The 16,771-nt window shown below is 35.9% G+C and overlaps 2 protein-coding genes across 2 annotated transcripts; both read right to left on the bottom strand.

Annotated features, from left to right (window-relative positions):
- Positions 1 to 3,776: 3,776 nt before the first annotated feature.
- Positions 3,777 to 4,746, bottom strand: LOC103736600 (olfactory receptor 5M10-like). The gene has a single exon (XM_008836107.1). It carries the CDS (start codon positions 4,722 to 4,724, stop codon positions 3,777 to 3,779), a length of 948 nt encoding a protein of 315 aa, XP_008834329.1. The 5' UTR covers positions 4,725 to 4,746.
- A 5,146-nt stretch (positions 4,747 to 9,892) lies between these two features.
- LOC103736601 (olfactory receptor 1020-like) lies at positions 9,893 to 10,899 on the bottom strand. The gene is made up of 2 exons (XM_008836108.1): positions 10,806 to 10,899; positions 9,893 to 10,752 (listed from the first exon to the last, which is right to left on the bottom strand). Exons 1-2 carry the CDS (start codon positions 10,897 to 10,899, stop codon positions 9,893 to 9,895), a joined length of 954 nt encoding a protein of 317 aa, XP_008834330.1.
- Positions 10,900 to 16,771: the final 5,872 nt, after the last annotated feature.

A 16,771-nucleotide genomic window follows, 5' to 3' on the forward strand; every position in this document is an offset into this window, starting at 1 on the left:
GAGCATATCACTTTCCATATTTAAATATTGATATTAATAATAAAAAATTCTTAAATTGTGAATATTGAAATACAGACTACAATGAAAATACTGATTATTTGTTTCCTTTTTTTCTTTTCTGTATTCGTATTGTTTACACTAGAAATTTATACATGTATAATCGAGTTTTACATTTCCTTAATCTTATAAAAAGTTCTGAATATTTATCCAACTTTTTTCATAAAACACTATAGAAAACGATTTATAGAAAAACTTTTCCTTATCTGGGAGCATTATCATTTTAATAGCTGTACAGCACAATATATACTAAATGATATAAGTTTGCTTTCTTTTAATTTCTTTCATGATCCTGGGGAGAGACCTCAGGGCACTGCACTGCAGCCAAGTGTTCTATCACTGAGCTACAGCCTCCAAACTCTACCAAGTCATTTTGAATCTTCATATATATATATGTATATATATATATTTGTGTGTATTTCTTTTAAAAACGTTTTCTTATTATTATCATTTTATGTGTACAAGTGTATTTGCCTGCATTTACGTAAATTCACCCATGTCATTCAGTGCCTGCAGATGTCAGAAGAGAGCACTGGATCTCTTGGAACTGGATTTACAGATGGTTGTTACCTGCCATGTGGGTGCTGGGTATCAAACCGAGGTCCTCTGCAAAAGCAGTCAGTACTCATAACTACTGAGTCATCATTATGAATTTTCTTACATGAATCTATAAATATGAATCTATAAACATGAATCTATAAATATCCCACCTTATTTCATATTTTCCTCACAAATATATTTGTTCATTCAATTTAGCAGTTTATTTTTATCAATTTTCTAAACAGAAGCCATCAGTATTGAATTATGTTTGGTGTTGGGTGTCTCCAATGATTTCCAAGAAGTTTCACATCTGCATCATTTCACCATGTCATTTGTGGCAAAAGCATTACCAGATTATTATGTGCCTCTTAATTTTAAGTCATTTTTTTGCTAAAGGCATGTGCCACCACACCAGGCCTATTGCATGTATGTTTTAATTCTTTCCAAAACTTAAATCCATTCTTTCCTAAGAATTCTGCTTGAGAAAAAAAGTAGAAAATGATACTAAATGGCATTTCCTGATATTGATGAAACCTATGCTCAAATACGTCAAAGACTTTAACTCATAACTACAAAATAGTGAAGTTCCTTGCACAGAACATTTAGAAACGCTCCCCTATCTACACTCCCTTTACCATACTTACCCAATTTCATGTGTTCTAATGTATATATGTATACTCTAATATATACTAATATGTAACCTATCATTTATCATATATGCATACATTAATATACATACTAATGTATATTACATATTACACACAGACACACACAGACACACACACACACACACACACACACACACACACACACACACAGTAATTTTCCCCTTCCCAGCAGCTATCAGCTTCCAAAAGTCCCTCAGGAAGTATCAGATATTGAAGTGTTTCACTCACTTTCCCAGGTCAATGCTGGAATTTTTGTCTGTCGTGAGCTTACATGATACTTGTCACCAATGCTGTGATTTCATAAGAGAAAATTCACAGCTGTCTGAAAAAAATATCAGAAGAACGTTTTCATGTTGCTTTTCTTTTCTTGATTTTGGTTAACTGAGTCTCATTCTCTGTAACTGGAGCACACCATACAGCATCATCTGGCCTTGAACGCAAAGCAATTCTCCTGCCTCCACCTCTTAATTTCAGTGATTGTAATCATAGCTACTGCACATGTGGGTGGGCTATGAGAGGGGCTCTAAATTTGATTGAAATGTACTATATGAAAAATTAAAACTATACTATAAAAATATTCAAAATAAAGCCAAGTATGTTGCTCATAGTGTGAAAGTGCTTGCTGTAATCATTAGGCCTGAGTTCAATACCTGAGATCTACATAATAGAAGGAAGGAGTCAACTATTGCAAATTGTTCTCTGACTTCTGTATTTTGCCATGGCACGTTTTGCCCCACATACAACACATACACACACATACACACACACAGTACATGAAATAAAGAAAATGAAACAATGTGTAAATATAAAGTATTCAATTGAACAATTCTGTTTCTATCTACTCTGAATGAAAATTTGGAACGTTTGGACAAAGAGATAGAAGTCAGCAATAAAAACTTTGGGTAACGAGTTCAATTCCCACAACCCACATGGAGGCTATGAACTGTCCTTAACTCCAGTCCAGTTCCAGGGGAATCCGACGCCCTCTTTTGACCTCCGCAGCATTGCACAACATGGGTGCACTCACATACATGCAGGCAATACACACATGCACATAAAATAAAAATAATAAAATATTTTTTAAAATTTTGGGGTAAATTTATACAAGGATATAATGATTTGCAAGACAAACAGGGTAGAAAAAGCTATGACATCGGGGGGAAAAGCAAAGCATTTAATTTTGTTTTTATTTCTTATAGCTTTCAATATTTTTAAATTTTTTTCCAAATTTAGTATCGATAATTTTTAAAGTGATGATCATATGAAAATCATTAAATATACATTAGATGGTGCACTGAAATACTCATATATATCAGTATAAGCATGACACATTGTATGAAAACCAGTATTGATTTCCATGTAAGGCATAGGAATTCAATTTTATTTTGTAGGATATGTTAACACATATGGACATTATTTATAAAAAAGACAAAACTGTACTAGCAAACTATCATAGCCACTGTTTTAGAACATTTGACTGACTAATTTACCCATCTTGACCTTCTAGTTCTTTTAAGGACTATGTGAGCATTTATGTTTTGGAAAATACATTAATAAAACCCAGTCTAAATATTCCACCATAATCATATTTGTTTTCACACAGAACAAAATGAAATAATTCTACCTATAATGTATAAAAATTATAATATTAACAGAAATGTCAAAGTAAACAGACTTTAGATATTTCTAGGTAAATTATCATAAATAGCAAAATTTTGTTCACACCCATAACTACATGAGGTAAATTGATTAGATAGTCATCCTCAAAATTCTATTCAGCATGTTTCTATATTGAGGATTGCTAAGTACATCAGTGTGAATTAGAGACACAGAAAATTTGGATATAAATTATTTGCATTTATGTTATTGTATGGCTAAGAGACTTGCCGTAAGCTACTTTGTTTCTGTGCCGATGAGTCTATAAACAGAGACACTAATTTATTCATTATTTCATTCACAATAATCAAAATAAAGTTATGAAAAGTGAGCATTAACCTATATTTTTCACAATCATTCCAAATCTAATGATTCTTTACTTTGGGCTCTTCAATGATAGATTAGACATCAAAGCCATCATTTTAGAACACTCCTTAGAGGAGAAATGATATTATCATTGCAAATAAACAAGAACTATACAATTATTACCATATTTATATATCTATAGACCTTGGTGGATGCTCTTATTCAGAAGGTATGGATTTCCCACTTTCTTTTCAAACTAAGTTAGTCATTAATTACAACTCTATATGAATTAAGACAATAAGGCTTTAAACAGAATGCTTCTATAGTAAGTAAAGAATACTTAGGATTTCTCCACAAAGAACATATCTTCTAATTTCAATATTGCAGTTTGGTTTTTAAAAAACTTGTTGAGAAGGTGGAAATTTCAAGCAGAAATTAGCAAAAGAGGCCACTGTGGGAATACGCTATTTAATAAGTCATAAATTTGACATAGATTTACACCAGGAAGCTGGTTTGTCATCACATACACTAATAACAAAACTTATCTTCCTAAATTAAAATTTTCTGAGAAAATGTGTACTTAATCACCTGTTTCATAGCATTTATAACATCCTTGTTCCTTAGGCTGTAGATCAATGGGTTCAAAAGTGGGCTCAAAAAAGTATAAAAAACTGCAATTACTTTGGACTGCTCTACAGATTTCTCTGATGGAGGCTTTAAGTACATGCAGAAAAGGGTTCCATAAAATATGGTGACTGTAGTCAGGTGGGAACCACAAGTAGAAAAGGCTTTTTGCCTGCCTTCAGCAGAACAGATCCTCAAAATGGCTGCAAAAATGAAGAGATAGGACAGAAGAATGATGAAGAGAGAACTTGAGAGAGTGAAGCCAGCCACCACAAACATGGCCATCTTTTTGACGTATGTGTCAGAGCAGGCCAGCATGATAAGAGGAGGATCTGCACAGTAGAAATGGTTGATTTCATGGGAGCCACAGAAGGACAAGTGAAACGTGAGCAGAGTTTGAGAAAGCCCATTAATAAAACCAAACACATAGGGGAATGCAACCAGAGAGATGCAAACGTTCATGGACATCCTGGTGCTGTAATGCAGAGGGCTGCAAATGGCCACATAGCGGTCCAGGGCCATAGAAGCAAGGATGTATAAGTCAGTAATCACCAGGGCAATGAAGAGGAGACACTGAGTAAAGCACCCAGCATAGGAGATGGTCTTCTGTTCTGAGATGAAACCATGCAGCATGTTTGGAGTGACATTGGAAGAATAGCAAATGTCTACAAAGGAGAGGTGGCCTAGGAAGAAGTACATGGGGGTCTGGAGGTGGGGATTGGTTCTGATCAGCACAATCATGCACAGATTTCCTGCCAGAGTGATTAGGTAGATGGCCAGAAACAACACAAATAGGATCTTCCCCAGCCCTGGGTTGTCCGTGAGTCCTATGAGAATGAAATCCATGCCAGCAGTGTGGTTTAGGGAGGACATTTTCTTTTGCCTTAAAGCTGAACGTGACCTGAGGTGTGACTTGTGCCTTCTCAGCCTGTCTTTTCATTCATCCTAATTTCTTCATTTCTATTTAGTCATCTGCAGAACAATTACTTTTCTCATCAACCTCAGTCTTCTCATTTCCTGTCTCTGTTTCTTCTCAACTGTATCTCAGTCACACAGAAAGGCAAGCAGATGAAAGCAATCAAGTTCTATCTTCCTCTTTTTCCTTCTCACAATTGCTTGCATGATTTGTGTTACAAATGCTTTTGCATTTACTTTCACCTACATTTTAGCATTGTCCATGTTTATTAATTTTCCAATTTTTTTGAACAAAAGAACTTGACAATTTTTAAAAAATTTCATTCATTGCACTTAGTCATTTCTATCAAACAAATGAACCATGAATGGATATGTGTTTCCAGAGCCTTTGAAGCTACAATATCCTATTTAGGAGACAAAATAAAATACAAACATCCAGCACAGAGTTCTAACTAATTTCTGACTTATACTTGTCATTCAGAGAACAAGGAATTTCTGAAGTTTGTCTTTTAATAAATAACAGTAAAGTTTAAGAATCAAGAATTATTCTCAACAGATCATGGTGCCACATGTCTGCCTTCCCAGCAGTCCTGTGGTGAAGACAGGAGGACTGTCACCTTCAAGCCTGTGGCTAACTGGGTTATATAGCAAACTCTATTTCAAAAGAAACAAAACAACATAAATCAAAAGCAACAGTCCAAAAGAAACAAATTTATCTGTCTGCCTTGGAAATTTATTCACTAATTTATTTATGGTCTTTGCAAACCTTCATTTTTCAAAATATCATACAGCATAAAGTTTTAGCTGTAATTAAATACTCTGCCTTCACCAAGCGCCCATTGCAGAATGAATGGAATAGATATCAAATTCATAGGGAGAGTTAAGCCATATATTGTTAGATGAAATTTATGATGGAAAAAGTGAAGTTTGAAGACTTTAAGATACAAGAGAATTCCTCCCTGAGATAAGTCCTCCCTGCGATTAGTCATCCCTGAGATAAGTGCATTTGAACAATTGAAAGTCATGCAGTGTGTCTAGGAATAACATAGTTCAATGAAATGTGAAAGTCTTGCAAAATGTTTTCAAGTCACTGGCCCATCCATAGGTTTACTTGTTTGGGAAAGCACAGGTGCTTAAATATGGACAGTGCCAGCTTGATTCATTCTTTGATATTTTTACCAATACATGATATAATAAAATTGCTCAGTAGTTCATCTTAAAACCACTATTTACTTGCTTTTCACACAAATTCAGAAGAACTTGCACATAACAATAGAGTTTTTTAAACTAAAAAATATTGGAATCTAAATAGAATGGTCAAGGCAAATTGAAATCATTTTCTCCCTCAGTGATAAGCAGTAATCTATACACAAACACACACATACTTAATTATCATATGCTTATTGCAACCTACCTCTAAATATTAACCTACTGCATATTGTACAAACAACAGAAGAATATTTATAATGTATTTGGTATAATCCCATGAGCTTCTAAAAATAATTTTAAAAAGTCAATTTAATTGTTCTTTGACTCTCAAGGGCATAACCTTAATTTGATGCTGTGAGGAGCTATAGTCACCTTTGAGGCTGAAAACCTCTCCATAACATGTGTAAACAGGAGAGAGATAGACATAGAGAAAGAGAGAGAGAGAGAGATTTAGTTTTAATGAAAAAGTAGTTATTAATTTTAAAAATACCAAATGAGGAAGTATAGGTAGATATTTTGTATATTTAGTATGCTGAAGGCAGAGAGCCCCGTGCCCCATCTGCATTCTCTCACATATGTTAAGGTTTATCTCATCAAGTTTGGGTCCACATGTCCCTAGGTGTGAGCTCATCTACTGGAGCCAGGTAAACCTATCTAGTGACACTTCCTTAAATAAGAGGATCTCTCCCTCACCCAGCATGAAACTGGTGGGGGCACTATCCAGGGTGTAGATAGGGGAGGGTGTCTAAATATGAGAAGATGTATTATATGAAATGCACAAAAGTCAATAAAAATAAAAATTAGAAAAAGTTTCCCATCTGAAGTTTTTTGTCTATATTTACACTGAGGAGAGTCGTCCCATGAGACTGAGAGATAAGAAGGTATGGTATGTGAGAGACTTGATGGCAGATCATTGAAAGAACAGAGAACTTATATACCTCACTTATTGGAGTAACAGACTTTCGTTAGCCTCTATGTAGATGCTGGAGCTCAAACCCAGGTCCTCTGCAAGTGCAGTCAGTGGTTTTAAGTGGTAAGCCATCTCTCCAGTCCTTTCACATATATAAATTTGATCTAAAAATAAATTTTGTTTTCCTCACAGTCAAACAAATAAATTATTCACTGGATATTTAATATAAAGGTGATAAGAAGAAAGGAAGGTAGTCTTTTATAAGTTGAATTTCTTCTCTGTTGAAAATGGAATAATTCTGTTCATCCAATGGGATTTAAATACAATATTACACAGAACATTTAAGTATGTAGAGCACAGGAAGTCATTAAAAAGTCAGTGGCATGAATTTTATGGAAGTAACCAACTATTTACTGATTGGATTTAAAGCCCATTACACAAGATAAAACTCCTGCTTGGTACCCTTAATAAGCCAAAAAACAATAGCTGACTAGCCATTAGCCCTTCGATAGACCCTTATACTATTATTCTGCTAAATGGGCATACTCATAACTTGATTCCTAAGTTCTTATCTTGATAGCCACAGATTAACACATAATTCAGTCCTTATCAGAGAAGCTTCTTTTTTGCAGAAGACGGCAATTAATACAGAGACCTACTACTGATTAACTTGTAGTGAATAGTTGACTATGGCGTGCTCAGCCCTAAATGGGACATCTATAATCATCATGGAAGAGGCAGCAGAAAGATTGTAGGAGCCCAAAGCAGTGGATAAACACAAAGCTCATACTGTTATGTGTAAAATTATGGAATCAGTAAAAAAAATTAAAAACTAGAAAGGAGGCTGGGCATGGTAGGACACACCTGAATACCAGCAACCAGGAGGCCAGCTTATTCTACATAGCAAGTTTCAGGCAAGTTTCAGGCAGGGGGGACCCTGCCTCAAAAAAAGAAAAAAAAAGAAAGACTGTGTTATGGATTTGATGAAAACACATTTATATGCATGAATGAAATTCTAAAACAGTAAAATAATTTTAAAAGATGAGAGACAACAGAAAACACCTCATTTTATAACAATCAACAAAAGTAAAAATGATAATCTCACTGAGGTATGTCAGGACAGGAAAATTTCAGGGTGTGGGGCATATCACAGAAAAGAGTCTGATAATTTGGGAATGGTATGAAGAAAGATCCAAGTTGTATGGCTAACAAAACTTGGACATTTAGATGTTGTACTGAAAGCTTTTCTTCAAAATAGCCATATACCTAAGATAATTGGCATATACAGAAGGCTGGTTCATGGTTTTAGAGTCCGTACTTGATTAGATACTTTACCTTGGGTCAGTAGTCAGGCAGATTATGGTGAAAGTAGTTTGTCGGTTGTAGTGCCAAATGGCTTACATCATTAGCTCTGAATCAAAGGGAAAGGCTAAGACAGAGCACCTACAGTTCCCTTCAAGGGAATATACATAACGAAACATGGACTTCACATTAGGCACACAGCTTCAAACGTTCCAACACCTCTCCCTACCACCACCCTCAGAACCAAGTCTTTAACACATGAAATTCTTAGAGATGTTTCAGATCCAAAATACATCACATTAAAGACATTGTGTATGAAAATTCAAGATTGCAAGTGTTCATGCACAGGCCATAGCTCTTTGTAGTCAAAAAGTAGCCAGCAAAGTAATTAAAAAGAAAATCTATTTGGAATGTTTATGTGAATAGATTGTCCATATAGAAATTAAGTAACATAGTTGAGGTTAGTGTTTAAAAAAATAAGAGTAATCTACAAGGTAGAAGTTACCGTAACAAAGCACACTGGAGAAGGGAAGCAATCTTTTTTAGTAGAATCCTTTTAAGTTTCCTCACCAAAATGATTATATAAATAATTAGAAATATCACAATCTAAACACAGCATATCTTTGATTGATGTCTGAATTGCAGAATAAATTTAGTTTGCAACATGGTAGATAATGTCAAATAAAAGAAACAAAAAATAAATTATAAAAAATACTAGGAATATCAGTTAGTTCATTTTCTGCCATAAGATTATACCTTGATGATCTGGGAGCATATGCATGATGCTATTCATTCTTTTTAAAGTAAAGAAGAAAATCTTGGCTAATTGGTAGAAATGAGAGAGATGAGAGGACCATGAAATGTGATCTGGATGAAATAAACCCGGTACGAGTGCTCTCTAAACATTAGTCATACATGGATCATGCAGAATGCTGAGGATTTTCCTCATGGTCTGTGGTGGATGAGGTAATTGAAAGAAATATGAGCAAGACATTTACCTAATTCCAAGTTTTCACAGAATCTACTTGAATATGACATCTTATCTGAGAAGTTTGTTTTCACATTGCCCCAGAAGTGATTCTCTCCTATAACCCTGAAATAAATAATACATACCTCATTTCACAAGTGTTTACTAAAATCAGCATGTAAAGAATAGACATACCACACTGAACTACATGGAACTCAATATACCTTCAACGTATTTCAAATAATTTAGAAAAGACCAAGAAATTCCCACATTTTTATTGTGGTTCACATACTATAGTAATATCTGGTAGGATGTGTTGTATTATACCTTGTGTTCTTGAGACCTATGTGAAATGATTGGGGTTATTATTGTTAATGAGTGTTCTCCTGAACTAGTCAAATGTACCTGCCATGGATAACCTTTTTATCGTAAATACTGGATTTTTTTACGACCCAAAATTCATAGTAAATTGTCATGAATGGCATTGACCCTTTTGAAAGACATTGTCTTGGCATGTTTGTTCTTTCTTCTACACAGCCCACATCCTTCACATTTGGTGAAGATTCATTAGCTGGATCCAGTAGACATCTTTTTGACATGCAAGAGGTACATTTTTGACATTAATAGGTACATTTGGTTTTAAAACATCTATTTTAATATGTAGAAACAGCATAAGAAATCAGATAACAATGAAAAAATGTATGCTCTCCTACATAAGGCAAGAGTGTACACATGGCTTTACAGCATGTGTTTCTGTAAGATCTTCTTCACAGCCTGCTTCACATCCTTATTTTTCAAACTGTAGATGAGCGGATTAAGCATGGGGATCACTACTGTATAAAACACAGAGACCACCTTGTCCTGCTCCATTGAGTAGCTGGAGGTAGGTCGCAAGTACATGAAGAGAATTGACCCAAAGAATAGGGTGACAGCCATGAGGTGGGAGGCACAGGTGGAGAAGGCTTTGTGTCGTCCCTCTACAGAAGGCATCTTCAGTATGGCGATGAGGATGCACAGGTAGGAAATAAGAACAATGAGGACACAGCTGATGACAGTGAAACTGGAGAAAACCATGATCATAATACCATTGATATGAGTGTCAGAGCAGGACAATTTGAGCAGAGGTGGAGTGTCACAGTAGAAATGGTTGATCTTGTTAGAGCCACAGAAGGACAGTCTGAAAGTCATCCCTGTGTGGATGGCTGCATTTCCAAAGCCTGCTAGGAAGGAAGTAGCCACCAACATGAAACAAATTCTCCCAGGCATGAGGACTGGGTACTGCAGCGGATTCCAAATGGCAGCATAACGATCATAGGCCATCATGGCCAGCAAGAAACATTCAGTTCCCAAGAAGGAGCCGAAGAAGAAGAACTGGGCAGCGCACCCATTAAAAGAAATGGCCTTATTGTCAGACACAAGGTTCACCAGCATCTTAGGAGTGACTGTAGAAGAGGAAGAGGCATCAACGAACGAGAGGCTGCTGAGGAAGAAGTACATCGGGGTGTGCAGACAGCGATCGATCCTGATCACTGCCATCATGCCCAGATTGCCCACCATGGTCATCATATAGATTGACAGAAACAGCGCAAAGAGCACACCTTGCCCACCATGGTCATCATATAGATTCACAGAAACAGCGCAAAGAGCACACCTTGCAGGTCTGGATTTTCTGAGAGGCCCAAGAGAACAAATTCTGTCACTTCTGTTTGATTTCTGCCTGGGATTCCTTTTAGAGATCTGATCATCTGTGCTGCAGTATGAGAGCTGTTGGAACACTGCAATTTTTCAGGTGAATGGTTGCTATAACTATAAATAAATACTGCAGACATATAAATTCTTACGAAGAGTGAAAAGTGAGGTACTTGGGAAAAAGTCTGTTCCGTCTGGTGTGATGTCAAGGTCTGTGTCTGAACACTATGTGTCCACTCCTGAAGACCTTGAAACAAGTGCTTCATTCTCCACTAATTTTGATCACATTTGGCATTTCTTATTGATTAATTACAACATGCTTTTAAAATTTAACAGCATTTGTTATAAATAACTTAGTTGCCATAACCTCTATGTATAATTTCTGGAGAGCATTAATTAAAAATAAATTTAGCAATAATAATAATCATGATTATAATCATAATAGTGAATTTCTGGACCGTAAGAGACTAGAGGTAGCATATAGAGATTTCTAGCAACCCCACTGAATGAAAAGAATACCTTAACTTTGGCCACTTTACAGTACAAAAATTAGTAACTAAAAACTCAGAATAAATGTCCAGACTGCTTCTTCCAAGTAAAATTTAGTCAGCAATGCCAATCAGTGCTTTTCCTTTTACATTTCAATTATATACTCATATATTATTAAACACTACAGGCAAATGTACTACATTAGTCTTAAATCTGTGACTCACGATGTCAAGCAAAATACTAAAACCTACATCACTCACAGAAAGAAATAGATACTTCATAAAATTAAAGCATATGGCCAACGTGGTCTAATGCTGTTGTTCACACTGAAGATAGGGATTCCACTGAGCCCATCTTGGGAGAGTAATAAGGAAGCAGTTTCTCCCTGTTACAGGTATTGGTATATATGTTTTGCTGCCTATTCATGCTCTACTCTGCCTATTGTATTATGTAAAGATTCTAAGCACTAGTAAGTCTTGTGTTTTCATTGAGTACCGTAACACTGTCCAGGAGGCACTTCACCAACAGTCATATATGAGCCTCACCACAAATCAGTATTGGAGAACTAGCAGGTGTGATTCAAAGAGTATGCATTATACTATCTTTATAAGCTGAATTCAGGCAAGTATAGGTTTACTCAGCTAATCAGTGGTACATCTAGAGACACTGGATAAGTCTTGTGATGCTGCAATGTTTACATTTCTTCAGCACCTCATTTTGTGTCTGTGGTTTTCTGACATAGATGAGTAGCCTGAGTCACCTTCCTTGGAGTCATATCAACCTATGAACTTCAGTAATATCTGCAGAAGTAAGGGAAAGAAAGAATGATTCTTTTTTCCCATTCTCAAATAAAGTTTCCCTGAAAGTAGAGGTCAAATGAAAATAGTAAAAATAATAAAAAGCCTCAGACAAGTTAAGTATACAAAGAAAGTAAATATAAGTAAAATAGCATATGCTAAATGTATCAGTTGTTGGATGATTGCACATTCTCCACCTGCTTGTTATATGTTCTGTGTGCTACTTTATTTAAATTCCTTTGGATAAAAAGATGTTTCTCCTTTTGCAGGAAAGAAGTGCAACTTGCAAATTATTAGTTGGCTCTGAATCACCAAGTTAGCCCAATGGAGTCTACATCTACCCTCAGTCAAAGTCAATCTCATTTTCTAAATGTTTGAGATCATTCAAAAACATCAATAACTGATGCGAATACTAGTATCAGCACCAGTAATGTGGTTTTCAGAGCTTCTCTAGGCTCCAGAACAGATTTAGCTCCACTGTCAGGTTAAATGTCATTCGACAAGCACATATAAAGTTGTTGAAAGTTTTTGGTTAGAATCCCCATTAGTAAATAACTTTTACTACCAAAACCCGGTTTGTATTACATATCATAGTGTGAGTTGTGTGCTTCCACCTCTAGCATTCAACATACGAGTTTTCTGTTTCCTGCAATATTTCCCTTCATGCTCTTGAAATTTCTCAGTCAAGCTTTGAGCCCAGAGACAACTTTCTAGTTTTAAATTTATAAGAGGTTTTAAAAATTGCAGTAAGAGTCCCTTAGATATTTCTTGTGACTAAAAACACTCTAAATCATGTGACTTACACTGTTTTTAGCTTCCTGATAACCTATAATGTTTTAGTAATGAAAATAAGTACATTTATATAACACATTTCTTAGTCACTCAGTGATGGTAGAACTCTTACAGAGAGTGACTGAGGAAATTGTTGGCTTTGTGAATTTTCTTCATGTCAGAAAGTCAAAGGAATACAATTTGCTATTGATTTTCCTTACCTTTTACAGCTCTTTGACACTGATTGATCTTCTTGCTTCTTCCTCTTTCATGCCTGAATTCCTAAACAACAGCAAAAATCAGGAGAAAGTCTTTATTCTTAGGGTAGGCACCTACTCTGATTTCCCTAGGTTAAGGAGAAATAATAGGATGGATACAAGAGAATATCCATTACACTTCTAAGAAAATATAAACTATTTACTCTATATTCATCACAGCTCAAATTTGTCTTTCACTTTTCCTTGAACACAGTACATCAGTTTATCATATTAGGATACAGTACCCTTCAAAAGGGAGAGGCTATCACTGTGGTACAGTAGCTGTACAGGGCACACTTATCACCAGTGTCTTAGGACATATAGAAACATCCTTACTTATTTTAAGAAGGACATTTTTGTGTTCTTTGGTCTCTGGGGATTATATCTCTCATGTGATCTACTTACCCCTCTGAAATTAAGAAAATCACAAGTCTCTTTCATACTTACTGTGTCACCCATGGGGATGCTCAAGACCAGTGGAGAATGATTTTGGGTTTTAGATTCCTAACCTGTGTTAGCCATCCTTTCTGTTTTCTCTGATAGTCGCTGCTTTGTGTGACTGGTAATAATGATGTCTAAGAATATCAGGTTAGATCTACCTCTAGTCACCTTACTGTGAAGAAGAATATAGGCTGTGTGGGTAAAAGTGAGGGAGAATCACTGGGGAGACAATGCCAGGGGTTTGAGAAAAACAATTACTGGGCTTGAACTCTAGTCTGTGAGTTACTGTGTACCTGTGGGTCTTTCACTGAATCCCTTTCTCCCTTAGGATTTTCATTTCCTTGTCTACATGATAGGGTGACAAGATAAAATACTGAATGTGATTTGCTACAAGGACATATAAATGACCCATATGTTAGATATTCCTCCCCATGAAACTGTCTCATACTCTACCAAGTATCAGTTTATGTTTTCCAGACGGAGATTTTAAGATCTTCACTAAAGATACCATTCAGACGACACAAGTTCTGAATCAAATCAATCAATATCAGATTATGATTACATCTTTAGTGTTACTCTGTCAATATGTGAATATCAGTTTCTCTTGGTATCATTTAGTTAATTCAGTTTGAACTATATGCTGAAGTATAAAAGACTCATGAGATATATGTTAATTTATAGAAATTCTCACAAGAAATATTTGCATTATTTGACATCAATCTTTTTTATAGTACTTTTATTGAGTCTTCATGAATTTGATATAATATTTTAAAATCAAATTTAGATTCCCTCCCCATTTATGCCCCTTACTTCCCCACCAGACCTCATGCACTCTGTCATATCTGGTCAACTATCTGTACCCAGACATCCCTCGACACAAGTTCATCCACAGCAGTCAGGTCAGCCCATCTAGAGATCTTAAAGAAGATTTACTCTTGCTCACCCAGCAATAATCAGTTGCCAACAGTTCGCAGGCTAGGGCAGGGGCTGTAGTCCAAGAACCATGCTCCATGCTGGGCCTTTGTCTGATTGAGTTGGCACGGGTCTTGTGTACGACACCACTATTGCCACAAGTTCATATCAGCAAGCTTCCAATGGCCTCAAAGCCTCTGTCTCCCTATGTTCACAAACTAACCCTGGTTATTACAATCTTTCTGAACCCCTCTTCCACAATGGTCACTGAGCAGAGGGTAGGTGAAGTGGAGTCCTATCCAGGGACACACACTCTGTAGTCTCTTATTCTCCAAAACTTGTGGCCAGCTGTGGCCTTCTGTGTGCATCGCATTCCGCTGTATAAGGAAGCTTTGCTGGTGAGAGTTGAGGGGTGCACTAGTGTTCTCTCCACCTCCTGTTCAACTATGTTCCATGAACCTTAGGTTTAGAGGTTCCACTGCAGATGTGTCTTAATCTACCACTTTTTTGTATTGAAGTGAAAGAAATACTGAGCATGTCAATACACAGCTTGAGATAAAACAGGCAGATGACTAAGATTTACTTACTACACATACAAATTAACCTTATCTAAATGTAGAATAATTGTTTTGTGGGAACAATATGGACCAAAGTAAATGGGATTAGGTGTGTAAAACTAAAGTACGGGTGAGGGTCTGGAGAAAGATCGGATCACACAAATGAATCATAAGTTACACAGGAGATTAAGGTTTCAGTAAATAAGTGGGAAAACTGAATGCGAACAACAAAAAAATTATGAGACAATGGACTGGATAGATCGCAGGATCTGCTCAGTTTCATGATATAAAGTAGCATTTGAGAGGCAGAAACTAATCTGGTAATACTTAGCTGCCTACTACCCGTAAGCCCATAGGACTCCTCCCAGGAAGTGTGATCTCCATGAAAAATTATGAGAAGAATATTGTAAATATTGAATTAATGTTATAGATCATGGACATTTGAGTTATAACAAAGGTTATAAAAAGCTGGGGATTGTAAACCCTATAATGAATTAACAAGAAAATATTACACAAATAATAGGAGAAATGAAGGCTAAAACATAACATATCTCCACTTTAGAGAAGGCAAAATTATCGTAAAACACTTCAAATCAAAATGAGATAATAACTTGTGCACAAAGTGAGATGCATGTTTAATTAACAAATGAAGAAAATAACTTACCTATAAATACTGGTTCAAAATATTTAGTAGAAAAAGATTTACAAGCTATTTATTTGATGTAGTCCCTTCAGTATTTCTGAAAATAATATAAATAATTTAAATACTCTTTTATATTACATTTTACTTGTGTGTGTGTGTGTGTGTGTGTGTGTGTGTGTGTGTGTGGACAGGCATGTACCACAATGGCCTGGAGGAGACCAGAGGACAACTTGCAGGAGGATGCTGGTTCTCTCCTTCCACCATAAAAGACCCTGGATCAAACTCAGTTGCTAAGACTGGGCAGCAAGTGCTTTTAAACACTTAACCATTTAATCAGGTCCAATTTAGTAGTTCTTTATTTCTCAAGGGCATAATCTTAATTTTTTTTTCATAAGATCTGGTTGTCCTTTGTAGACATACCTAGCTGTCCACCATTTGTGTCTATAGTTTCATGCATAGAGATAACTGTCATCAATTTCAATTAAACAAAAGAGGAAAATACAGGTTGACATCTTTTTGTTTTTGTTTTTAATGAAGACCAAAGAACTCCCATCAGAAATCTTCCATTTTTCTCAGAAGACACTGAGAGCTGCTCTAATCAGACTGAGGGACAATAAGCTATGGAGTTTAAGAGATTTTTTAAAAAAAACTTTTAGAACTTATGACAGAGACTTAATCAATTATCAAGAATCCTAGAAAGGGGCTGGAAAGATTGCTCAGTGGTTAAGAACACTGGCTGTTCCTACAGAAGACCCGAGTTTGAATTCCAGCACCCACACAGCGGCTAACAACTGTCCGTGACTCCAGTTCCAGGGGATCCAACAGCCTCTTCTGTCTTCCATGGGCACTGCATGGCATGCATGCACTTACCTATGCAGGCAATACACGCATACAAGTAAAATAAAAATAATAAATAAAATATACTTAAAAAGAATCCCAGAAAGTACAAATTTTATCTTCACATTTTTATTGGAAAATGTGAGAGGATATATGTTTCCTGTCAGTCAATAAAAATTACTTCTGAAGAACAACAACAACAAAATAACTTTCATTAAATTTTT

Source organism: Nannospalax galili, unplaced genomic scaffold (assembly GCF_000622305.1).
Source record: "Nannospalax galili isolate Female #2095 unplaced genomic scaffold, S.galili_v1.0 scaffold337, whole genome shotgun sequence".
In the NCBI taxonomy this organism is placed as follows: Eukaryota; Metazoa; Chordata; class Mammalia; order Rodentia; family Spalacidae; genus Nannospalax; species Nannospalax galili.